This window comes from Grammomys surdaster, unplaced genomic scaffold, assembly GCF_004785775.1.
Source record: "Grammomys surdaster isolate TR1022 unplaced genomic scaffold, NIH_TR_1.0 126531, whole genome shotgun sequence".
Taxonomy (NCBI): domain Eukaryota; kingdom Metazoa; phylum Chordata; class Mammalia; order Rodentia; family Muridae; genus Grammomys; species Grammomys surdaster.
Genome location: NW_021621323.1, coordinates 4326110 through 4344689, shown reverse-complemented (window position 1 = coordinate 4344689; position 18580 = coordinate 4326110). Strand labels below are relative to the sequence as shown.

The following is an 18580-nucleotide window of genomic DNA, read 5'->3' as shown; positions in this document are numbered from 1 at the left end:
CACCCTCCTGCTCCCCTCCCACTTCACTCATTCACTTCTTCCCAGCACGTCCCTCTTCACCTTTCAAGACTTGTTGCCGTTGATGATGATGTTGCTGTTGGTGTTGATGATGATGGTGATGATGATGTTGCTGTTGTTGATGATAATGATGATGTTGTTGTTATTGATGATGCTGTTGTTGCTGTTGTTATTGATGATGATAATGATTATTTTTTATTATGGTTGTATATAGGGGCATAGGTCAGGTTTATTTACAGGAGCATAAGCGCCAGTGCCTGCAACCCTGAAGAAATTGTGTCTCCTTCTCTCATCAACCACTAACTGCCTTAGATCATCAGGGGGGGATGGGTGGACCTCATGATGCCCTCCTCCTCCAGGGCAGGACGTGGACAGGCCCAGTCTTACAGAGACCTTGTGCAGAACCACAAAGAGTGATGGATGACTGTGGCGTGGCCGGGAAACAGTGTTCCACAAACACTTCACTCTTCTTGCATTGTCTCCACCCACTGTCCCATGATGCTCTTTGATCCTTGAAGTGGGTAATGTTAGATGTCTCACTTAGGCTGAGCGCTCAATGGTCACGTCTTCTCATTACTGTGACCATCAGAAGCTCCACAGTTACTTCTGCCCGCTAAAAAAATAAAAGAAGTTGCTTTGACAAAAGCTGGCTGTAGCATTCACCTATGGACCCAAAACATAACAGGCAGTTTGTTGGTTTTTTTTTTTTGTTTTGTTTTAATGGAAATTTGAAATTGCAAAGTTCTATCTCCGCTTCAGTGTGGCCTGTGGTCCACATGGTTTACATTTGATAGTGTTGATGTATTCTGATTTCATTTCCCACTTTTCCTCTTTTTCTTCAAGTAGTTCACTGTGTCTGTTTTTAATTTCTATTTACCTTTCATTCGTGAAATTAAACAATATAGAAGCTTATTGAATTTCTTGTGTCATCCTTGCACAGGGGCCATGCTAATCTCTGTATTGTTCTGTCAGTACACGTTGCAAACATGAGCCCATGTCATAGAATTTTAAATATCTTCTTGAGCCTATAAGAATAAGTCACTTTAAAATGTAACATTTGAATTAACTTTGAAGGCTCATAGCTGTCAGAAAACCTGTAGAAATTTTTGATGTACTTTTCCAGTTTTAGTGGGGTAGGGTAGATAGGTCAGGTTATCAGATTGAGGGAAGTGAACACAGCATGAAGTCATACATGGTATGACATACAGTATTATGTTTGAGGTTCGTTGCTACACCCTATCACGTGTATCCCATTTATGGGTTAGAGTAAACAGTACTTGGGAGTAGCCGTGGGAGATGTTGGTTGAGTGCAGTATCTTAAACTACATAGAAAGGACGTCAGTAAACACTGAATCCTTTATGCTTCCTGTCTAGTGGCAAGGACCTGTTGGTATCTTTGAATTGAATTTTACGTGTCCTTAGAAAGCTTAAGCTGAAAGATTTTTTTTTTTGTGCGTGCTGATTACTCTTATAATAAAAATCCCAATATCTTCCTGTTTTATTTTTAGCTACATGGAATTCCTTAATTTCATTTGATCACTTTTATCTTTACCCAGTAGCTCTTTACCTTAGCGTCTTAATAAGTTTCTAATTTGTTTTCTTTTGTAAGTTTGGAAATAGTAGCTATACTTACTAGTAATTGACATTCTATCGCTTTATACATAGAGAAACACACACACACACACAGGAATGGAAACAGCAACACACCTGCTCCTTTCCTTTCCCTTCTTCCTGGATGCACTGGATTAGTTACCTAGTTAGCTCTAAATCCTTGTTTTAAACCAGACAGGTTCACTGAGCGCTGAGACAGCTCAGGTTTTCCATCTAACAAATGAAAATCACATTTGAGACCTGCTTTCATTCCATAATCAGAAAAATGAAGTTATTTAAGGTGTGTGTGTGTGTGTGTGTGTGTGTGTGTGTGTACATCAGTGCATTAAAGTGCTGGGTGTTAGGTCTTCACAGAGCAGGAATTTTGTGTTAGGTCTTCACAGAGCAGGAATGTGGAACGCAGCCCTTAACTTCAAATGCACTTTTATGCTTAATTTTTCTTGTTGTTAAACCTCTCACACTGATATGTAAAATAAAAAGGAAATCTTTATCAATAATATTAGAAATACTGGTACTTAAAACATGATATGGTTGTTACTGTGTTTTCAGATATTTCGTTTAAAAAAAATAACAAAACAACCAAACAAACAGCTCCCACTTTTTAAAGCAGTGAAATGTTTCTTGGTGGAGCAGAGCCACCTGAGCCATCATTTCAGTTAGCCGAGTATTATAACAAAGGACCACGTGGTTAAAAGAGGAACGAAGGTCTTTATTTAGCTTCTCCACACGAAGCTTGATCTTAGTTCTAGACATTTTGCTATCCATCCTTTTACTGAGTGAGGGAAACTGAGAGGAAACCCAGAACACTTTTTATTATTTATACGGAAAAATGTATGAAAGTGAACAGCCTGAATTTTAATCATGGAAGAGTTAAAAACCCTTGTCTTGTCACCATATCAGAATATGGCTTAAAAATCGTCAAAATTCTCTGTAAACCATTGTAAATAAAAGAATAGCCCAACAATAACCTCCACATACTTTCCCCTCTACAATCCAGTTTTCCATTGCACATGGCAGTCAGGCATGGTAGCTCATACATGGAGTCCAAACACCTGGGAGACCAAGTGAGGAAGACACATTATGGATTTGAGGCTAGCCCGGGTACCTTGTAAGACTCTGTCCCAAATACAGTAAAAAATAAAAATAAAAGTAGATAGAACCAGGTTATTCAAGCAATTTTTACAAACCTTTAATAATCTGTAGGCATCACGGTCCTGAGTCCAGGCTTCCCTTTTGGTTTCATTTCGATAAGACAGATACTTTCCTATAAATGGAAACATTATTTTCCTCAAAGCAATTATTCAAAACATGCTCCTTATATTAAGGATTATGTAACACATTTTTGTAAATGCCCTCTGTGTAACTTTTTCCTATTATGTGGTTCTTTTTCAGTTCATTTGATCTTCTGCTGGTGTAGGGGCCAATAGATTTGTGACTAGTCTGTGCATCTGTCCATGTATAAGTGTATATATATATATAAAAATGTATATATTTTTTCCAGCTAATACCTCAGATGTGTGATTGTTTAATAAGTACCATACTGTTTGCACAGCGCAGGGCTTCCATTGGTGGGTTCTTATTTTTAAAATTGACCTTTCGTCAATAGAATCTCATCAGTGTGAAATATTTTCAGTTGATCTCCATGTTTTAGTGCAGGTTCCTATCACAAGGCCCGTGTGTCATGTAAAATTGTATCTCTCTGAGCCTGGTAATCCGGAAGTGGTTCTCAAAATGTCCTGGTTTCATAAGTTATTAAAACTCGGGATGACTGGTTACTGAGCTGTCTAGTAACTGCATTGAGGTGACAGACACCTGATGCAAGTGCTGGCAAGTCTTGCGGGTTTCTCTGTAAGGTTATGCTTAGCCTTTCAACAGGACTGTGCCATGGGAAGGCACTTTTGAGTGACACTGTAGTGCTTTCAGCAGTCCCCTCCAAACGAATTGTCTGTGACTTGGGTGTCTACAGCAAGACAGAAACAATTGGGATCTGTAATTTATTTGGATTAAAAAGTGCTTCATTTTTGCTTTACTTCTGGTCTTTAGATTGCTACGTGAGACGTTCCATTTAAAGTTTTAGGGTGTTTGTTTGTTTGTTTGTTTGTTTTTAAGCTGCAGGTAATTTCCACGGTGTGATATGGGGTTTCGATGTTAATGGAAGCCTTGTGTGTGTAACATGAAGTGCTACTGGTGAAGGAGATTTCTCTAGTGCATTCAAGACCACATAATTAGGTTTAAAAATGAAAGGTCTGATTTGTAAAAATGTAATGTTATATCAGACTTATATAAGGTTTCATGTGAGAACTCTTAAGCTGCTTTTGATTTTTAATGAATGTTCTAATGAATGATTTACAAATTTTTTGTCTTTCAGTCTCTGTAATTTATCTCAACATATGAATAAAAAGAAGGGATGTTCTCACCATAAAAGGCTTGTCTTCATTATATTTTATCCTTTTATCTTTTTTCCCTTTTCTTCTTTTCTTCTTCTTCTTCCTTCTCCTCCTCTTCCTCCTCTTGTCTTCTTCTTTTTCTTCCTCTTCCTCTTCTCTTTCTTTTTGAGACAGAGTCTCACTATATAGCTCTCACTATCCTGGAACTATGTAGACCAGGCTAGCCGCCTACTCACAGAGATCTGCCTGCCTCTGCCTCCCAAGTGCTAGGATTAATGAAAGGCATGCACCACCATGCCCAGCATATTAACCTCTTGATATGCTTATTCTTATGTTCATTCATTCAATAAATGTATGAATCCCTGCTGTGTCACAGATAATGAGCTAGGAGTTGGGAATTATTCACGGATTAAGACAATATTCTAAGTGTAAATTTAATCAAGAAAACATTATTGTCCAGGAAATGAATGTTTTAATTTTGGTAAACGTGAGATGATCACATTTATTTATTAACATTTATCCATGCATTAACATTTATCTATTTATTAACATTGATCTAGAGTACCTTCACTATTCTGGAAAGGTCAAGGAAGACTTCACTGAGAAACTAAAGCTAAAACTCAAAGGACGAAATAAGAGTGAGGCTAAGACTAGAGAACAACTTCATGCAGTCTGGGACAACCGATGTTATCACGAACATGCTGACTCACACAGCTGAGCTGGCCTGCACGAGATCAAGGCAGCCAACACTCCAGCATGCGGTGGGGACGGTTCATGAGCCTACCTATAATGAGGGGTATGGACAATTGATGGTCTGAGAGAGGAAGTGTCAGTGTTATGTAAGGGTGGTCCCTGGTAGGTTGACCATACTCCATTGGATAGTCCCACAGGCCTAGGAGCAGATGAGCAGCACAAACTGGATTTGATGTGTTATGGGGGGGGGGGAGGACACAGTTTGGAGGGTATAGACATGGAGGTGAACCTGGGAGGAGTTTGAGCAGAAGGAGTAAATATGATCAAAATACACTGTATGAAATCCTCAAAGAGTAAAAGCATTAAAACTTAATGGAAATGAAAAGAAACTTATGTGATGGTTTAGTAGAAGAACTCCAAAGTAGGTGCTCCCGTTGAATGTGCGTTTTCTTTAACGGTATATTACTGTTAAGAACACACGAGGTTAAGAGCTAGCTTATCTGCAGCAAAAGCCATCAGCCTCAATTTCCCTGGAGCTCAGGCAGCCACTGGGGAGTATTTAGATCCCAGGTGATTTTAGTTTGTCAAACACTCGGCCAAAGCAAATGAAGAAGCCTCCCTTTTGCTAAGCATTCTTGCCTTCCCCTTACAAGAATGCTTTCTTGAATGTACAAACATCAACAAAAGATATAGATAGGTTTTTGGTTGTTTTTGTTGTTGTTGTTGCTGTTTTAGAAGATACAACAAATGGAGGTCCAAAAGCCAAAACAGGAAGCTCAGTGCATGTATGTTCAAAACAGACTTGACAAACGAGCCCACAGGCCCATGGCTCCTGCACTTCTAGGTAAAAACTCAAGAAAAAAACATGTAGGTAGCACCCTTCGGAAACTGACTTGTAAATTGGGTCATCTGAGGACCTGGGACTTCTAATAAGGCTGTTCAGTTCGTGCTCCTCAAGAGTCTTCATTCACAAAAAAAGATTTACATTATGGATCTGGGGGAAAAGTATGCATACTACGCACAGGACCGGCTTTCCGTTGTAGCTGTGTTGGGTGGAAATCAGGGCTCAGAGAGTTCAGATGCAACCCTCATGGCGCAGCGCGCAGGCGCAGAAAACTCCGTTCGGGGTGGGGGGTGGGGGGGAGGGCGGAGCGGCCGCGCGCGCAGTTTCCGCCGAGGCTCCCCGGAAGTTCCGAATCACCGGTTCTGGAGGGTACAGCAAGTGCTTCCTGGATCGCCGCGGAGGTCACGAGTAATGTGACAGCGACTTGACAGGCGGCTACAGATAGGCGACTGAACTGCGGGAACACCCGGGCAGGTCTTCCCAGGCTGGAGCGCGCGTGCGTCCGCAGAGGTCGCCCCTTTTCTCAGCCCGGGGACAGGGTGGCTGGGGAGAGGTGGGCAGTCCGGGCCGGCCACCCGGCAGGGTCCCGAGGACCTCCCCACTCCCTTGACGGAGATCCAGAACTCTCGCTTGGCCCTGGCGAGGATGGATCTCGTGATGCTGGCCGGGTCTGGGGAGGGTGAATAAGCCCCGGGTGCGGGGGGAATCACGGAAGTTTTCTTTCCAGGAGTGGAGATTGATTCTGCGAGAGAAAGGGGTTCATCATGGCGGATGTGAGTTGACACCCCTTCCCAAGAAAAAGGGCATGTGGGAGGTTTGCATGAGGCTTCTGAGAGGAGAGAGGTAGAAATTTGTTTCGTCCTCAGCCTCGCCCCTCTTCCCAGATCTGTAGTAAGGATCTTGTACTAAGTTTCTCTCAGGAACGGTTGTGGTGGGACACTAAGGTGTCTTAGCCTAAGAGAACTATATTCTTCCCTCCTCCTAATCCTATTGGAGCGTACAAGAACTCTGTGCGGGTAACATTGGAAATTCTAAAGGATGACTGACTGCCCTTCCAGTCAGTACCTGTTCCATAGGACTGTGCTCTGAACCCTTTCCCACTAAATAAATGCTCTCGGTGTCTCATTAGGAATCTAAGGATTTCTAACGGGTGCCCCTTTAACAACCTATGTTCCGTTTCTGTGTGTCTGTTTAAGACGAGAGCAAAAGTTCGTGCTGATAACATGGAAAAGGATACCCATTCAGGTTTGGAGAGGTGCAAAACAGCACACATTTAGAATGGAGGTCGTAATTGTTAGGTGACTTGTCCGTGCTTTTAGATGAGTGTATGAGACAAGGTGGTGGCCTTCTGTTCTCTTAGTCCTAGCCATGCTCCCTGTTAAATCTTCACACTGTCATTGTCTTTGTCAAGAAACTGAATATTAAAGTAGAATATCTGAATTAGGATCATTGAAGACAATCATGGAAAATCTGTACGGACATGGGAAGAGATTTATAGACAGTTCCAAGAGAATACCGTAGCATCAGGATGTAAATTATTATGAAGCACATGGTCTCATTTTACAGCAAATATGTACTTGTGTTTCCCAGTTCCAAATACACTGACTTATACACCTTCATAACATTTGACGGCGTTCTTATGTAGGGTCTGTGGTTATCCCTGTATACATGTGATGAAACATGTAATGAAACTGAGGCCTAGAAAAGGTTAACTAACTTCTCCCAGGTTATACAAGTCAACGTTGAAACGCCAGTTACAAATGGTGACGCCATGTCCTTTAGGGATGTGGACAGGGCTAGAACAGCACAATGTAATATGGTCTTTAAAAAATTATTCTCTTTCAGGACCTAAAGCGATTCCTATACAAAAAGTTGCCAAGGTAAGAGTCACTAATTTGTTGCTGAATAAACTCTGCACAACATTCTAATCTTACAAACCATTTTGTTTCTCCTTTTAAAATGAGTATATTATAAATGTCATGGTAATAATTTACCACATTTAAATACAAACTAACCCCAAGTATCATAAGCAATGACTTGAGTTTCTAGATAGGTAACTCAAAGCTAGAGCTGTTGAATGACTTGTTTATGGTTCAGTAGGAGATAGATGCTGGGGGAACTTAGATTTCTTGCTATTTTCAATTTCTTTTTTTAAAAAAAGACACACTATCTTAGTTGTTTATTAGATTATTGTTTAAAGTTCTTACATACATTTAAGAAAAAAAGCTTAAAACTTGCCATTATTTTTAATGTTACTATCGGGACCTAATTGCTGGGTCAGCATAATCCAAAAATACTAGGCTCAGGCAACAGTTCATACTTGAAAAACAAACTTGCTTCCACACTGTGCTTTATGTGCCATTCTTACAAAGTGTTACCAGGTGTTAAGCTTAGCAGATTTCTTATAACATATTTTACTCATCCAGAGGGCTTTCTCACTTGAACTCATTGAAACTCACTTTTAGGTTAATGTAGAAAAACGATGCCTTTGTTGACAAGCACATCTTTTGTGTACATTTGTATCTTTCTACAAGTAACTCAAAACTTGTAATCATTAGGGACGAGACAGGAGGGAGGGGAAGAATGCCAGAGACTTGTGTTTTCATATTCCAGAACAAATCAACCAGATTGGATTGAATAACTTGAGGTCATCTAGCAGAATACTCTATGAAGCCCTTGTTCGTATCTTCCCAATCTAAGTCATAAGTGGTTGTGTGTGGTTATCAATTTATCTCTCTAGGCTGAGAAAGTTAACTAACATTCATTTAGATTGCTTGAATTGTTTGACGTGTGGCTTATGCTTTTTCTCTGGTTATAGATCAGTGGAAATGAGTAACAGCGTGTTCTGGTTGTGATTTATATGGTCGTTTATAGAAAACACCATTGGTATGCTAAGTGAGATAATGATTATTATAGATTCTATGTTAATGGAATCTTTAATTAATTTTAATTAAATTAATTAAATAAAGTTAATTTTAATTCTCTTTCTCTTGATAAAATGGCAAATTGCAGAGACCAGCTGCTGGTTCTTTTTTACACAAATGGCCAACGTGGCAGGCAGTGACAGCTTTGCATTCTAACTGATGAATGACAGTGGAAGCAGTGGTCCGAGCTAAAACCATGCAGGAGGGTGTTAGCAATTAGCGGGGGAAATAAGACTTGTTTTCTAACCATATAACTTTTCAAAACATGAAGACTTTTCTTATTATTGATTACAAATGTTTTGAGAACGGCACACTGTCCTCGTATGTTCTCTATAGCAATGATAAAACGCTGACAGAAAGCAACATGAGGAGAAAGGGCAGTTCAGAGGACGCTTCATTTTGAAAAGGCAGGGCAGGAACTGAAGCAGAAGCCATGGAGGAGTGCTGCTTACTGGCTTGTTCCCCATGACCTGCTCCATGTGGTACTACCCCAGGAGCCTGGGACCTCCTACATCATTCATTAATCAAGAAAATGCCCCGCAGACTTACCTGCAGGCCAGTCTGATGGTGGAGGCATGCTCTGAATTGAGGTTCCCAGTTCCCAGATGAGCCCACATTGGTCATCAACTTGACAAAAAATTAACCAGCGCACAAACAAATATGATAACTAACGTTTGCTTAGGAATCCAGAGCATTAAAAAAAAATGTGAAAGGGCATGGTGAATAGGCCTGTCATTCCAGCATTTGGAAGGTGACAGAAGTTCAAAGCCAGCCTGGGCTACATGAGATTCTCAAAAGAACAACAACAGGACCGTTAGATGGCTCAGTGGGTAAAGGCACTTGCTGTAACTTTGAGTTCTAGGGATGGCTTGACATGTGTGATTGAAGTATAGAACCACCCCCACACATGTCCTCTGACCACAGGCACGCACACATACAGTAAATAAAAATACTTGAAATGGCAGCTGAAAAGCAAAAGAAACATTGAGTAATTTATTGAGTCACCAAAAACGGGCCTGTTTGTGTCGTATGGCTTCAGATTCGGAACAGGCATCTTTTCTCTCCTGTCCTTCACAGTTGATGTGCTCCTCCTTCCTTTGATCAGCTCCCCACGTTTCATCCCGTGTACTTCCCAAGCTATGAAGTCCTTGAGCCTCCATTGATGTGCGTGTTGTGTTTTCATCCGACTGCTTTCCTCACTCATGTCAGTAAACTCACTTCCGCTGAGCACCCCTGGCTTTCTATCTGCGCTTTAACAGTGACCATAAACCGTTGAAAGTAAATGTTGCTTTACTTTCGAATTCTGACAATTTACCTTTAACCAAACAGAAAGCTCCGTAAGGTGGGGCTAATACACGAGATATGTGCAGATTAGTAATGCTGTGAAGATACACTGAGGATGGATCTCAGTGAGAGTATGTCACACTCGGAAGGCCCTGGATTCGATCTGCAGCACTTCCAAAGGGGCAGAGGAATATTAGTCACAGCATATCAGCAGGGAAGGGATTACATCCCACTTTTCATAAGGGCCGAGACCACTTTGGTTCATATTTGCAAATCATTTCTTGTAAACAGGCTCATCAGACCCTAAGAACAAGAAGAACAGACAAACAATAGCACCGTGAACTCTGATTTGTGGCTGGGTGCGTGGGTTTGCTGGCTATATGCATTCTTGCCATTTCTGTTTTTATTTTTATAATTTTATTTATGTGGGTGTTTTGTATGCATGTATGTCTGTGCACCATGTCTTAGCTGGTGTCTGGAGTTCAGAAGAGGGTCCCCTAGAACTGAAGTTACAGATGGTTATAAGCTGACATGCAAGTGCTGGACTTTGAACCTGGTTGTTTGGAAGAACATCCAGTCCTCTCAACCACTGAGGCATTTCTGTGGCTTCGCGAATTCTTGGTTTTAACTACTTTATTTCTGTACTTCTCAACAAAGTCAGGTAGTTCCGGGTATCAATAAAATGTGATTTTCTCTGTTAAGTATTGTTCTTGGGTTTGTATTTTAAAATCTAGTGACCCTCTCCCCTAGAAATCTCGGGTTTTCCATGTTTTACAGTAGCCAGTGTTTGTAGTTATATGACAAACAGTTTGGTCTGTGCCTTGAGCAAGCTTTGCAGGGATGGTGAGTAGAGAGCCAAAGTCTGAGTCCAGGGCCTTCTGCATGCTCAGCAAACACTCCGCTACGCTGTCAGCCCCAGGATGATGTCTTCAATACTAATGTAACACAGTTATCAGGCTGAAAAGTGTTGCTTTTAGTAAATGTTAGATTATTTTCTGATTAATAAAATTATTTCCTATGAATATGTCTCTTGTAGCCCAGCAGTTATTATTAGTAAAATCTATTCAAACCAGTCTTTGTTGTGTGTAGAATTGGAAACAACTTCTATATTTGTGACCTGATTTCTAAAAAGGAGTGCTTTAAGAATGTAGCTGTTCTGCATTCTCAGGCTTGTGCCTCTGGATTTGTAATCCCTTAAAAAGAACATTCTACTTTATTACCTCCTTCAGTGTATTAGTTACTATTTAAATTAATTACTGTGGAAATTAGAACTCACCTGTGCTGTACAGATTTTTCTAACATTTTATTAATATATTGAGCAACTGTCTTTTAATGTGATTTTTTTCTGAGTAGATAATATACTTACAAAATTCAAGGTTGCAAAGCTTCCTATGCCTGTCCTGCAGTCATGCTGTCTGGTAGCTAGTCCATTGCTGAAAGCATCTGGTATCATAAGTTATTTATGTACTGGCAAACAGACACAGATAGGAGTGTGTGTGTGTGTGTGTGTGTGTGCGCACTTATGTGCATGTGATGTGCATCACACACGCACACACAGGCTTGCCCACACATGTCACTTAAGGTATATTTTTCAAAACTGAAGTTTCTTTTTCACTTAATATGACTTTAAAGGGCTAGAGATATGGCTCAGTATTTAAGGGCACTTGCTGGTTTTGTGAAAAACACAGATGTGTTCATTTCCTAGCATCCTTGCTGAGTAATTCACAGCCACTTCTAAGTCCAGTTTCAGGAAATTCGATGCTCTCTTCTGGCCTTGGAAGGTACCTTCATGCATGTACATACACAAGTGGGCGCACAGATGGTTTTTTGTTTGTTTGCCTGTTTATTTTTAACTAATGAGAATATACATATTGGTAGGTAAAGAAAGACTTAAGGTACAGGTGTAAGGACCTGAGTTTGGGTCCTCGGAACTCAAATGAAGTCAGTGCTCCTATGGTGAAATGAGAAGTGGGGACAGGAGACTCCCTGGAGGCTCATGGCCAGCTTGGCTAGGAGGCCTGAGGCTGGCCTCTTACTTCACATGCAAATGGTCTCTGTGTCTCTGTCTCTGTCTCTGTCTCTGTCTCTCTCTCTCTCTCTCTCTCTCTCTCTCGTACACACACAGATATACATGCATACATACATATACTCTTTCACACAAACATACACACTTTGAGAACAGATCTGCTTAGTGCATAAGGAATGACTCACACACACACACACACACACACACATACACACACCCATTTCTATTACTCAATGTCCTAATATTCAGCTGAGCTGCCACTTCCCCAGGGCCATCTTCTCCCTACAGATCTTCTAATGGCACCCCCCACAGTAGTGATTTTACCTTAGTGTAAGATTATTTGGTTGGTAGCCACTCAGCTTAGATTCTAAACTTGTAGAGTCAGTATCACAATATCAGGAAATACTAAGTGCCTTAAAATCTAGAAATCCAGTATCAGAAAGAGTGAGGAAAATAAAATGCACAGAGATTCTTTTGTTTTTACCTTTGTCACTGTCACCACAGCTGAACCCTTTTCTGCTTCTATAAACCATGGAATGATAAAACATAAACTTTATTCTTCAATAATAAACATGCATGTTGTAAATATTCTCAACATTTCAGTAGTACACATTCATTGAATTTCTAGAGAAGTTTTCATAAACACAGCTGGGAAAATAGTTTAACAAATAGTGTGTATGCACACACACACATATGCACACATAGGTTTTTCAGAAACATGCATGAAACAGAGCAGGGGACTTAGCTTGGTGGTAGAGCCCTTGCTAGAGTTTGCAACTCCCTGGGTTCAGTCTATAGTGCTGGAGGAAGGGGGAAAAAATTTATTTTTATATATATATATATATATATATACACATATATATATATATATATATGTATGTATTCATTCTTTCTTGAGAATTACCACCATGAATCTGAGATACATATTCATAGAAATCAAATGATTTTGTAATACTGAACTTTGTTTTCTTGTAGTGTTGAAGGGCTCCATGCAATTGTTGTGTCAGATAGAGACGGGGTGCCTGTTATTAAAGGTAAAACTGACTACCTCATGTATCTGGGACATTTACTGTTGATGAAAACTGTTTTATATTTCAATAATTAAAAATACGTAGAGCTTATTTCAATAAACTGGAAAGACTGTTTTAGTTGTTTGAGGAAGTTTGTACATTGTGTGTTAAGGACTTGGCATGGAACCTGTAGTGACATACATGTCAGCTGGAGCATGTAACATCTAAAATCTCTGTGCGTCTACTGTAGGCCTGGTTTTCCTTGAAGATGCTTATGGCATAATACAAACCATTAAACATATCTTTCGTGCTGAAAGTGTGTGTGCAAGGCAGGCTGGCTGCCAACCCCTAAACCACGGTACTAGCTCACACTCATGGGTTTTAATCTTATACTGTTTTGCTTCTTTACTAGAAATATATTTCTTAAAACTTTAATGTCATTATTAGTTTAGTTGGTCAGAATCTAAGAAGTTTTTAAAAACTATATCTGTATAAATTCTTGAGAATTCTACGCCTGCATACAGTGTGTTCTGATCATATTCACTACCACCCCAAATCCACCCAGCGTGGTTTTGGCTTTCCTCGGCTTTTTTTTTTTTTTAGCACACATTTGCTGTAACAGAGGTAGTGTGAACGCAGGTCGTTTACTGTTTGTATCTCCTGGCGTGATCAAAGTGGACTTTACTGGCTTCACTTACCAAAGATTAAAGATGAAATAGTATCTTACACATTTTGTGTACAGTTTCTTTTCTACATCAGGACAAACAGATCAGGTAACTTTAGACATTAGGATTAAAACATGCTTTAGAGGTCACCTGGTTTAGTTCTTCCATTTTATCCATTAGCATGGTCAAATGCAGAGAAGACACTGCCTGTCCAGAGCTGGGCATGAGTTGGTGACAAGACATGATAGAGTCCATTGACTGCCACCCACCACACAGCCTGGGCAGCTGTGGACAGGCCACCTTCCTCCTCTCACCCGTATAAAGAGGGCTCAGGTGACTCTCCAGCCCTAATGCTCTTTCACAGACTCCCTGTGAACCACTGAAACCCCATACTTAGCTGATGGAGCTGACGCTAGTCTAGCCTTAATGAGTGAGAGGAACATGAAGCCAACAGCCAGCTATCGGGCTGCAGGTTTGTATGAGAGCAAAAGACTTTCTAGCTTTTTCCATTTGGTTCTATCTACAGTATAGTGCTATAGTATAGTATAGTATAGTGACTTATTTATAGTCTCAGGTGACCAGAATATTCATTTTATTACATGTAAGTCAATGTTTCTTCCCTGAGTTATTTATGCTCACTGACCTTCTGATCAAGCCGTTTTCCCTGAGTTGTTGAGACCCAGTTAGTGGTAGGGTTTTCAACATGGTCAATGTCCTGTCCTGCCTCGGCTTTTACTGGTTTATGTTTTTTAAAACTCGCTGTAGAACTCTTCCCACCATACTCTGCATAATGTTTCCTTACTCACTCATCCCAGTGGCTAACGACAGCGCTCCAGAGCACGCCCTGAGGCCTGGCTTCTTATCCACGTTTGCCCTCGCCACAGACCAAGGCAGCAAACTCGGACTTTCAAAAAATAAAAGCATCATCTGCTACTACAATACCTACCAGGTCTGTACAGTTTATAGCTACTGAATGCTTTACTGATTTTTATAAATTGTGTAAATTGTTTTTAGTATAGGTCTAAATTTTAGTATGGGGGTAGAATTTTTAATATTTAGCCTAATCTTTTTTTTTTTTTTAAAGAATAATTGTTATGGAAAAGTACTTAAAACTTTAAAAATAAAGCGCTTGTTATGCTGTAAGTGTGTTAGGTCATTGCTAACTCCAGTAGATGGTGCCGTTCGTTAGCTTACATAGCTGTGATTCTACACAGTTGCTGTGTTGTGACAGGTAAAAAATGCTTGCCTTGAAAGCCCAGCGATCAGCTCTTTAGATTTGTATAATTGCAGCATTACTATTTAGATCTTTCTCTTTAGGTGGTTCAGTTCAATCGTCTGCCTCTGGTGGTGAGTTTCATAGCCAGCAGTAATGCCAACACAGGTATGTTAGCAGGCCACAGACGCGGATGGTAATTCTTTATAGCGTTACGCCTGTGAAGTGTGACAGATTAGGACCGACAGAGTGAGAGACTGGCATCCGTGCCTCAGCCCCAACTCTGTTTTCTCTTGAACTTGATTCCCAGTTCACACGTCTGCCTCCCTCCTGGGCCCTGTCCATCTCAAGGGTGGTTTCCAGATGCACTTGAGATGAGGCAGGCAGGACACTGGGTTTTTGCCGTAGAAACTAGTCAGCTCGATGCTGCATTTTCTGTGCTGTTTGTGGCTCACATTGAAATACCCTACGAAAAGGAAGCTTACAGAACATAAACTGAACAGAGCACATCCATACAGGGTGCTGCCTGAATGACTCAATTCTCTAGACCAGTCAGTTCAGTGACAGTGTTGAGATTTTGAATGCTTGGAGACAAGTTGAATGTGATTGAGAATGTAGAGATACTTTCGTAGTTTCTTTTCTGTCACTGTGGTGTAATACTCTGACAAAAGCCACATGAGGAGAAAGGGCTTATTTTAGCTCAGAGTTCATAAGAAAAATCTTCTAACATTCTAATTTTTTAACTCTCTTTTAGGACTAATTGTCAGCCTAGAAAAGGAGCTGGCTCCGCTATTTGAAGAACTGATAAAAGTTGTGGAAGGCTCTTAATCCAGCAGTGGTTCTGACACACGCATGCCTTGGCCTCACTGCAGCAACCCTGGACCAGGCCAGCAATCCTCAGACCACAATAGTATCTATGTATTCAGAGGCCGCTTTTCCAGACTACACTAAAGGAGCGCCTATCGCTATAATTTATAGACAGATCAATTGTTATATTTATGTGTATAAAATCTTTTCTTACTTAGTGAGATCTGGGAACGCCACAGAAATGGTTCATTCTATTGCAGCTCCCATGGAGTTAGTGTGGGCACCTGAAAGTGAGTGAGTGGTATCTGTCCAGAGCATCAGGGTCAGGACGGCACAGTGAGGAGATGAGCCGGCCAGGGCACCTGCTCAGCTCCGCTCCATAAGCCGCACACCCTTTTACTGAGAATAATAATGAGGTCATATTTTTCTTGAGATTATATTTTATTTCTTCGCATTGTGAGGAAGATGAAATGGCTTAGTAAAAATAATTAAGTACAATCACTAACTTTCCTCTGTGTTCTCAGTGTAGCTGAGTGTTACTAATGGATTTGAGTCTTCAGGTGCTGCTCCTCAGAGAGAACGAAGTCACTGCTTACGACGTCTCTTCTGCTTCTCTGTAACCATGCTGCCACGATTGTGTTCTTTGTACGATTGAAATGCATGTCACTGAATTCTGTTTCCATTATCAGTATGTATACAAAAATGACAGGATGGCCATTTTTTATACATGAGTATAAATAAAATAGTATTTTTAAAAGTACACAATGAGCTCTGTGTAGGCCTCTTTTTTGGACTTTGAAAAGTTTAGTGGACATAATTCTATCCTTCAGTGACATGAATAAGCAACGAATAGTTCTTAAAGGGATTGTATTGGAGATTGTTGTGCATAGTATAAACTGTAAAAAAAAAAAAAAAAAAAAAAAAAACAAAACAAAAAAACCAAAAAACTCACCTCTAAGCCTGGCTGAATCTACAGGAAAGAAGTGATCTCTGCTTATATGCCTGAGAGGTTCAAGTTCTGGCACTCCTGGCAGTTTGTCTCTGGGATGGTTCAGGACACATGGACTACTATGTGCCGGTCTCCAGCCCTCCCGATGCACAGCTGCACAGCTGTAGACACAGTTGCCTCTGTGAATATCTGCTCTGGGGATGCCTGTCATAGACAAAGTGCCGGTGCTGTCCTTAGGTTCCCCACAAGATGGCTGGTTGAGCACCCTGCTGCTCTTTCTTTTCCTCATTTCCTGGTACAATCTGAGCTGAGTTGGAAGTAAACAAAGCCTATGTATGGGGTGCTCTGAGAGAGCCATAAAGTGGGGCCACCTAAAGCATGAAAAAAAAAGTCAGAGAATGTTATTGTCTTTAGGGAGCTATAAACTGTTAATGAACTATGAGATGCACCCACTAAGATACAGAATTCTCATTGTCAGAGTTACCACTTAACAATGTCTAGGAAATTCGTGCTAGTGATATGGTGCGTGAAACAGAAAGGTAACTAGATAACGTAAAGCTAGAAAACTTAAGATTACACCTATTTAATGTTGTGTGTGCATACACATGTACACATGGGGGTCAAAGGACAACTCAGGAGTCCGTTCTCTCCTGTGATGTATGTCTGAGAATTGAACTCAGATTGACCACACACACACAATAACAATAAATACAAATTTTAAAATAACTTCCAACAAAACAGAATGAGATTCTTGGGGAGAAAGTTGTATTGGTTCCCAAGCAGATCACTACGGGTTGGGTGTACGTGCCAAGGGACGAGCCTCAGCTTGGAGTGGGGTTCTGAGAGAAGGGTGTCTTGGAGCAGAAAAAACAAACAACAAATTGAGAGTTCAAGCTGGGGAGGGGGGTGGTGGCTGTGTTCTGCTGGAGACGGCTTTCCAGCCTGTTCTCTCTACATTCATTTTCTCTGATCTGCTTTCTCTGGAGATCCGCAGAGAGCTCTTTCTTTACATTCTACTTGAGACAGTTCTCCAAGCAGTTGTCTCTTGCTATTCTAAACAATTCTGGATAGCTCATCTGCAGATCTTAAGCCCAGTCTTTTATTTTACCTGTTAATCGGATCATTTACATAGGTTTCCTTTTGATTGTCCTATGAATCAGTACCCGTAACCCCACCTCCTTAGTTCTTTGGAAACAGCAAGCACACATTTTCTAAAATTTTAACGTTGCAAAAGAATTTAGAGATCTGCCTGCCTCTGTAAAAAGCACAGCCTATGAACTAACTAGATGGGTTTCTGTCCTGAAAGTACCCTTTCTAGCATACTTTAGCTTGCTGTGTCCTAGGCTGACCTTGAACTCAGGAATCTGCTTGCCTTTGTATCTGACAAACTGGCTCATAGTGTAGCTACCTCTGCTCCTTTAGATTTGTGAAGCCTCTCATATATTTCACATTGCATCCTTATTTTTTGCATCTTTGAGAAATTATTTATTTTCAAACCCATGTTTTTAGGGTTCTTTTCCACAGCCTTAAAGGCTGTCTTGAAGTTCCTAGCGGTTACCATTTTGCTGAGACATTAACTACACCTTTGCCTCCTGGACTCATGCTGTCTCTCACTATCATGGAGTCATTAACGTTAACAGGCAGGACATTCCTTAAAGGAGGAATGTGAAAAATGTACATTATTATACAAACAAGCCTTATGTCTATGGTAGCCATCAACACTCTCTGGCCCTGTCCCAGGGGCAGGAACTGTGTCATTCTGTCCCCACCAAGGTCATGCCAGACCCTGCACATATGTGCTATAAGGGATTGATGTGAGAAACTGGCACATGCAACTGTGGAGTAACTCAGACCGAGGCCACGACGACGACGACTATGACATTTTGCCCTTGCTCCGAAGACCTTTCAGCTGATGGGTGAGTGCTGCCCACACTCCATGAACTAAGCATTTCAGCTACCTCCAGTCATTCTGTTCCAGGAAGCACAGTGAAGTCATGCTTGGCAGTACACGAAAGGTTTTGAATCACTAATATATTTGTGTTTATAAAAAGATAAAGAGTCAGTCACACACCAGTATAGTATAGAATAGAGTTTAGTCAGAGCATGGGGAGGGGAGCCAGGAGGGTAGTAGAGACAGAGAGAGAGAGAG

At 40.8% G+C, this 18580-nt stretch overlaps 1 protein-coding gene and 1 pseudogene across 3 annotated transcripts; one reads left to right on the top strand and one right to left on the bottom strand.

Annotated features, from left to right (window-relative positions):
* Window positions 1-912: 912 nt before the first annotated feature.
* LOC114614894 lies at window positions 913-1007 on the bottom strand (annotated as a pseudogene).
* Window positions 1008-5903: 4896 nt separating this feature from the next.
* On the top strand, window positions 5904-16242 carry Lamtor3 (late endosomal/lysosomal adaptor, MAPK and MTOR activator 3). Of its 3 annotated transcripts, none has more exons than XM_028760463.1 (7): window positions 5904-6049; window positions 6281-6326; window positions 7399-7433; window positions 12763-12821; window positions 14278-14411; window positions 14780-14843; window positions 15430-16242. In XM_028760463.1, the coding sequence occupies exons 2-7, from the start codon at window positions 6318-6320 to the stop codon at window positions 15501-15503; spliced, it is 375 nt and encodes a 124-aa protein (XP_028616296.1). In that variant the 5' UTR covers window positions 5904-6049; window positions 6281-6317; the 3' UTR covers window positions 15504-16242. The 3 variants fall into 3 exon arrangements, with proteins under 3 accessions (XP_028616296.1, XP_028616295.1, XP_028616294.1); XM_028760462.1 differs by having other exon boundaries at window positions 5905-6063; XM_028760461.1 differs by lacking the exons at window positions 5904-6049; window positions 6281-6326; window positions 7399-7433; window positions 12763-12821 and having other exon boundaries at window positions 12837-14411.
* The last annotated feature ends 2338 nt before the right edge of the window (window positions 16243-18580 follow it).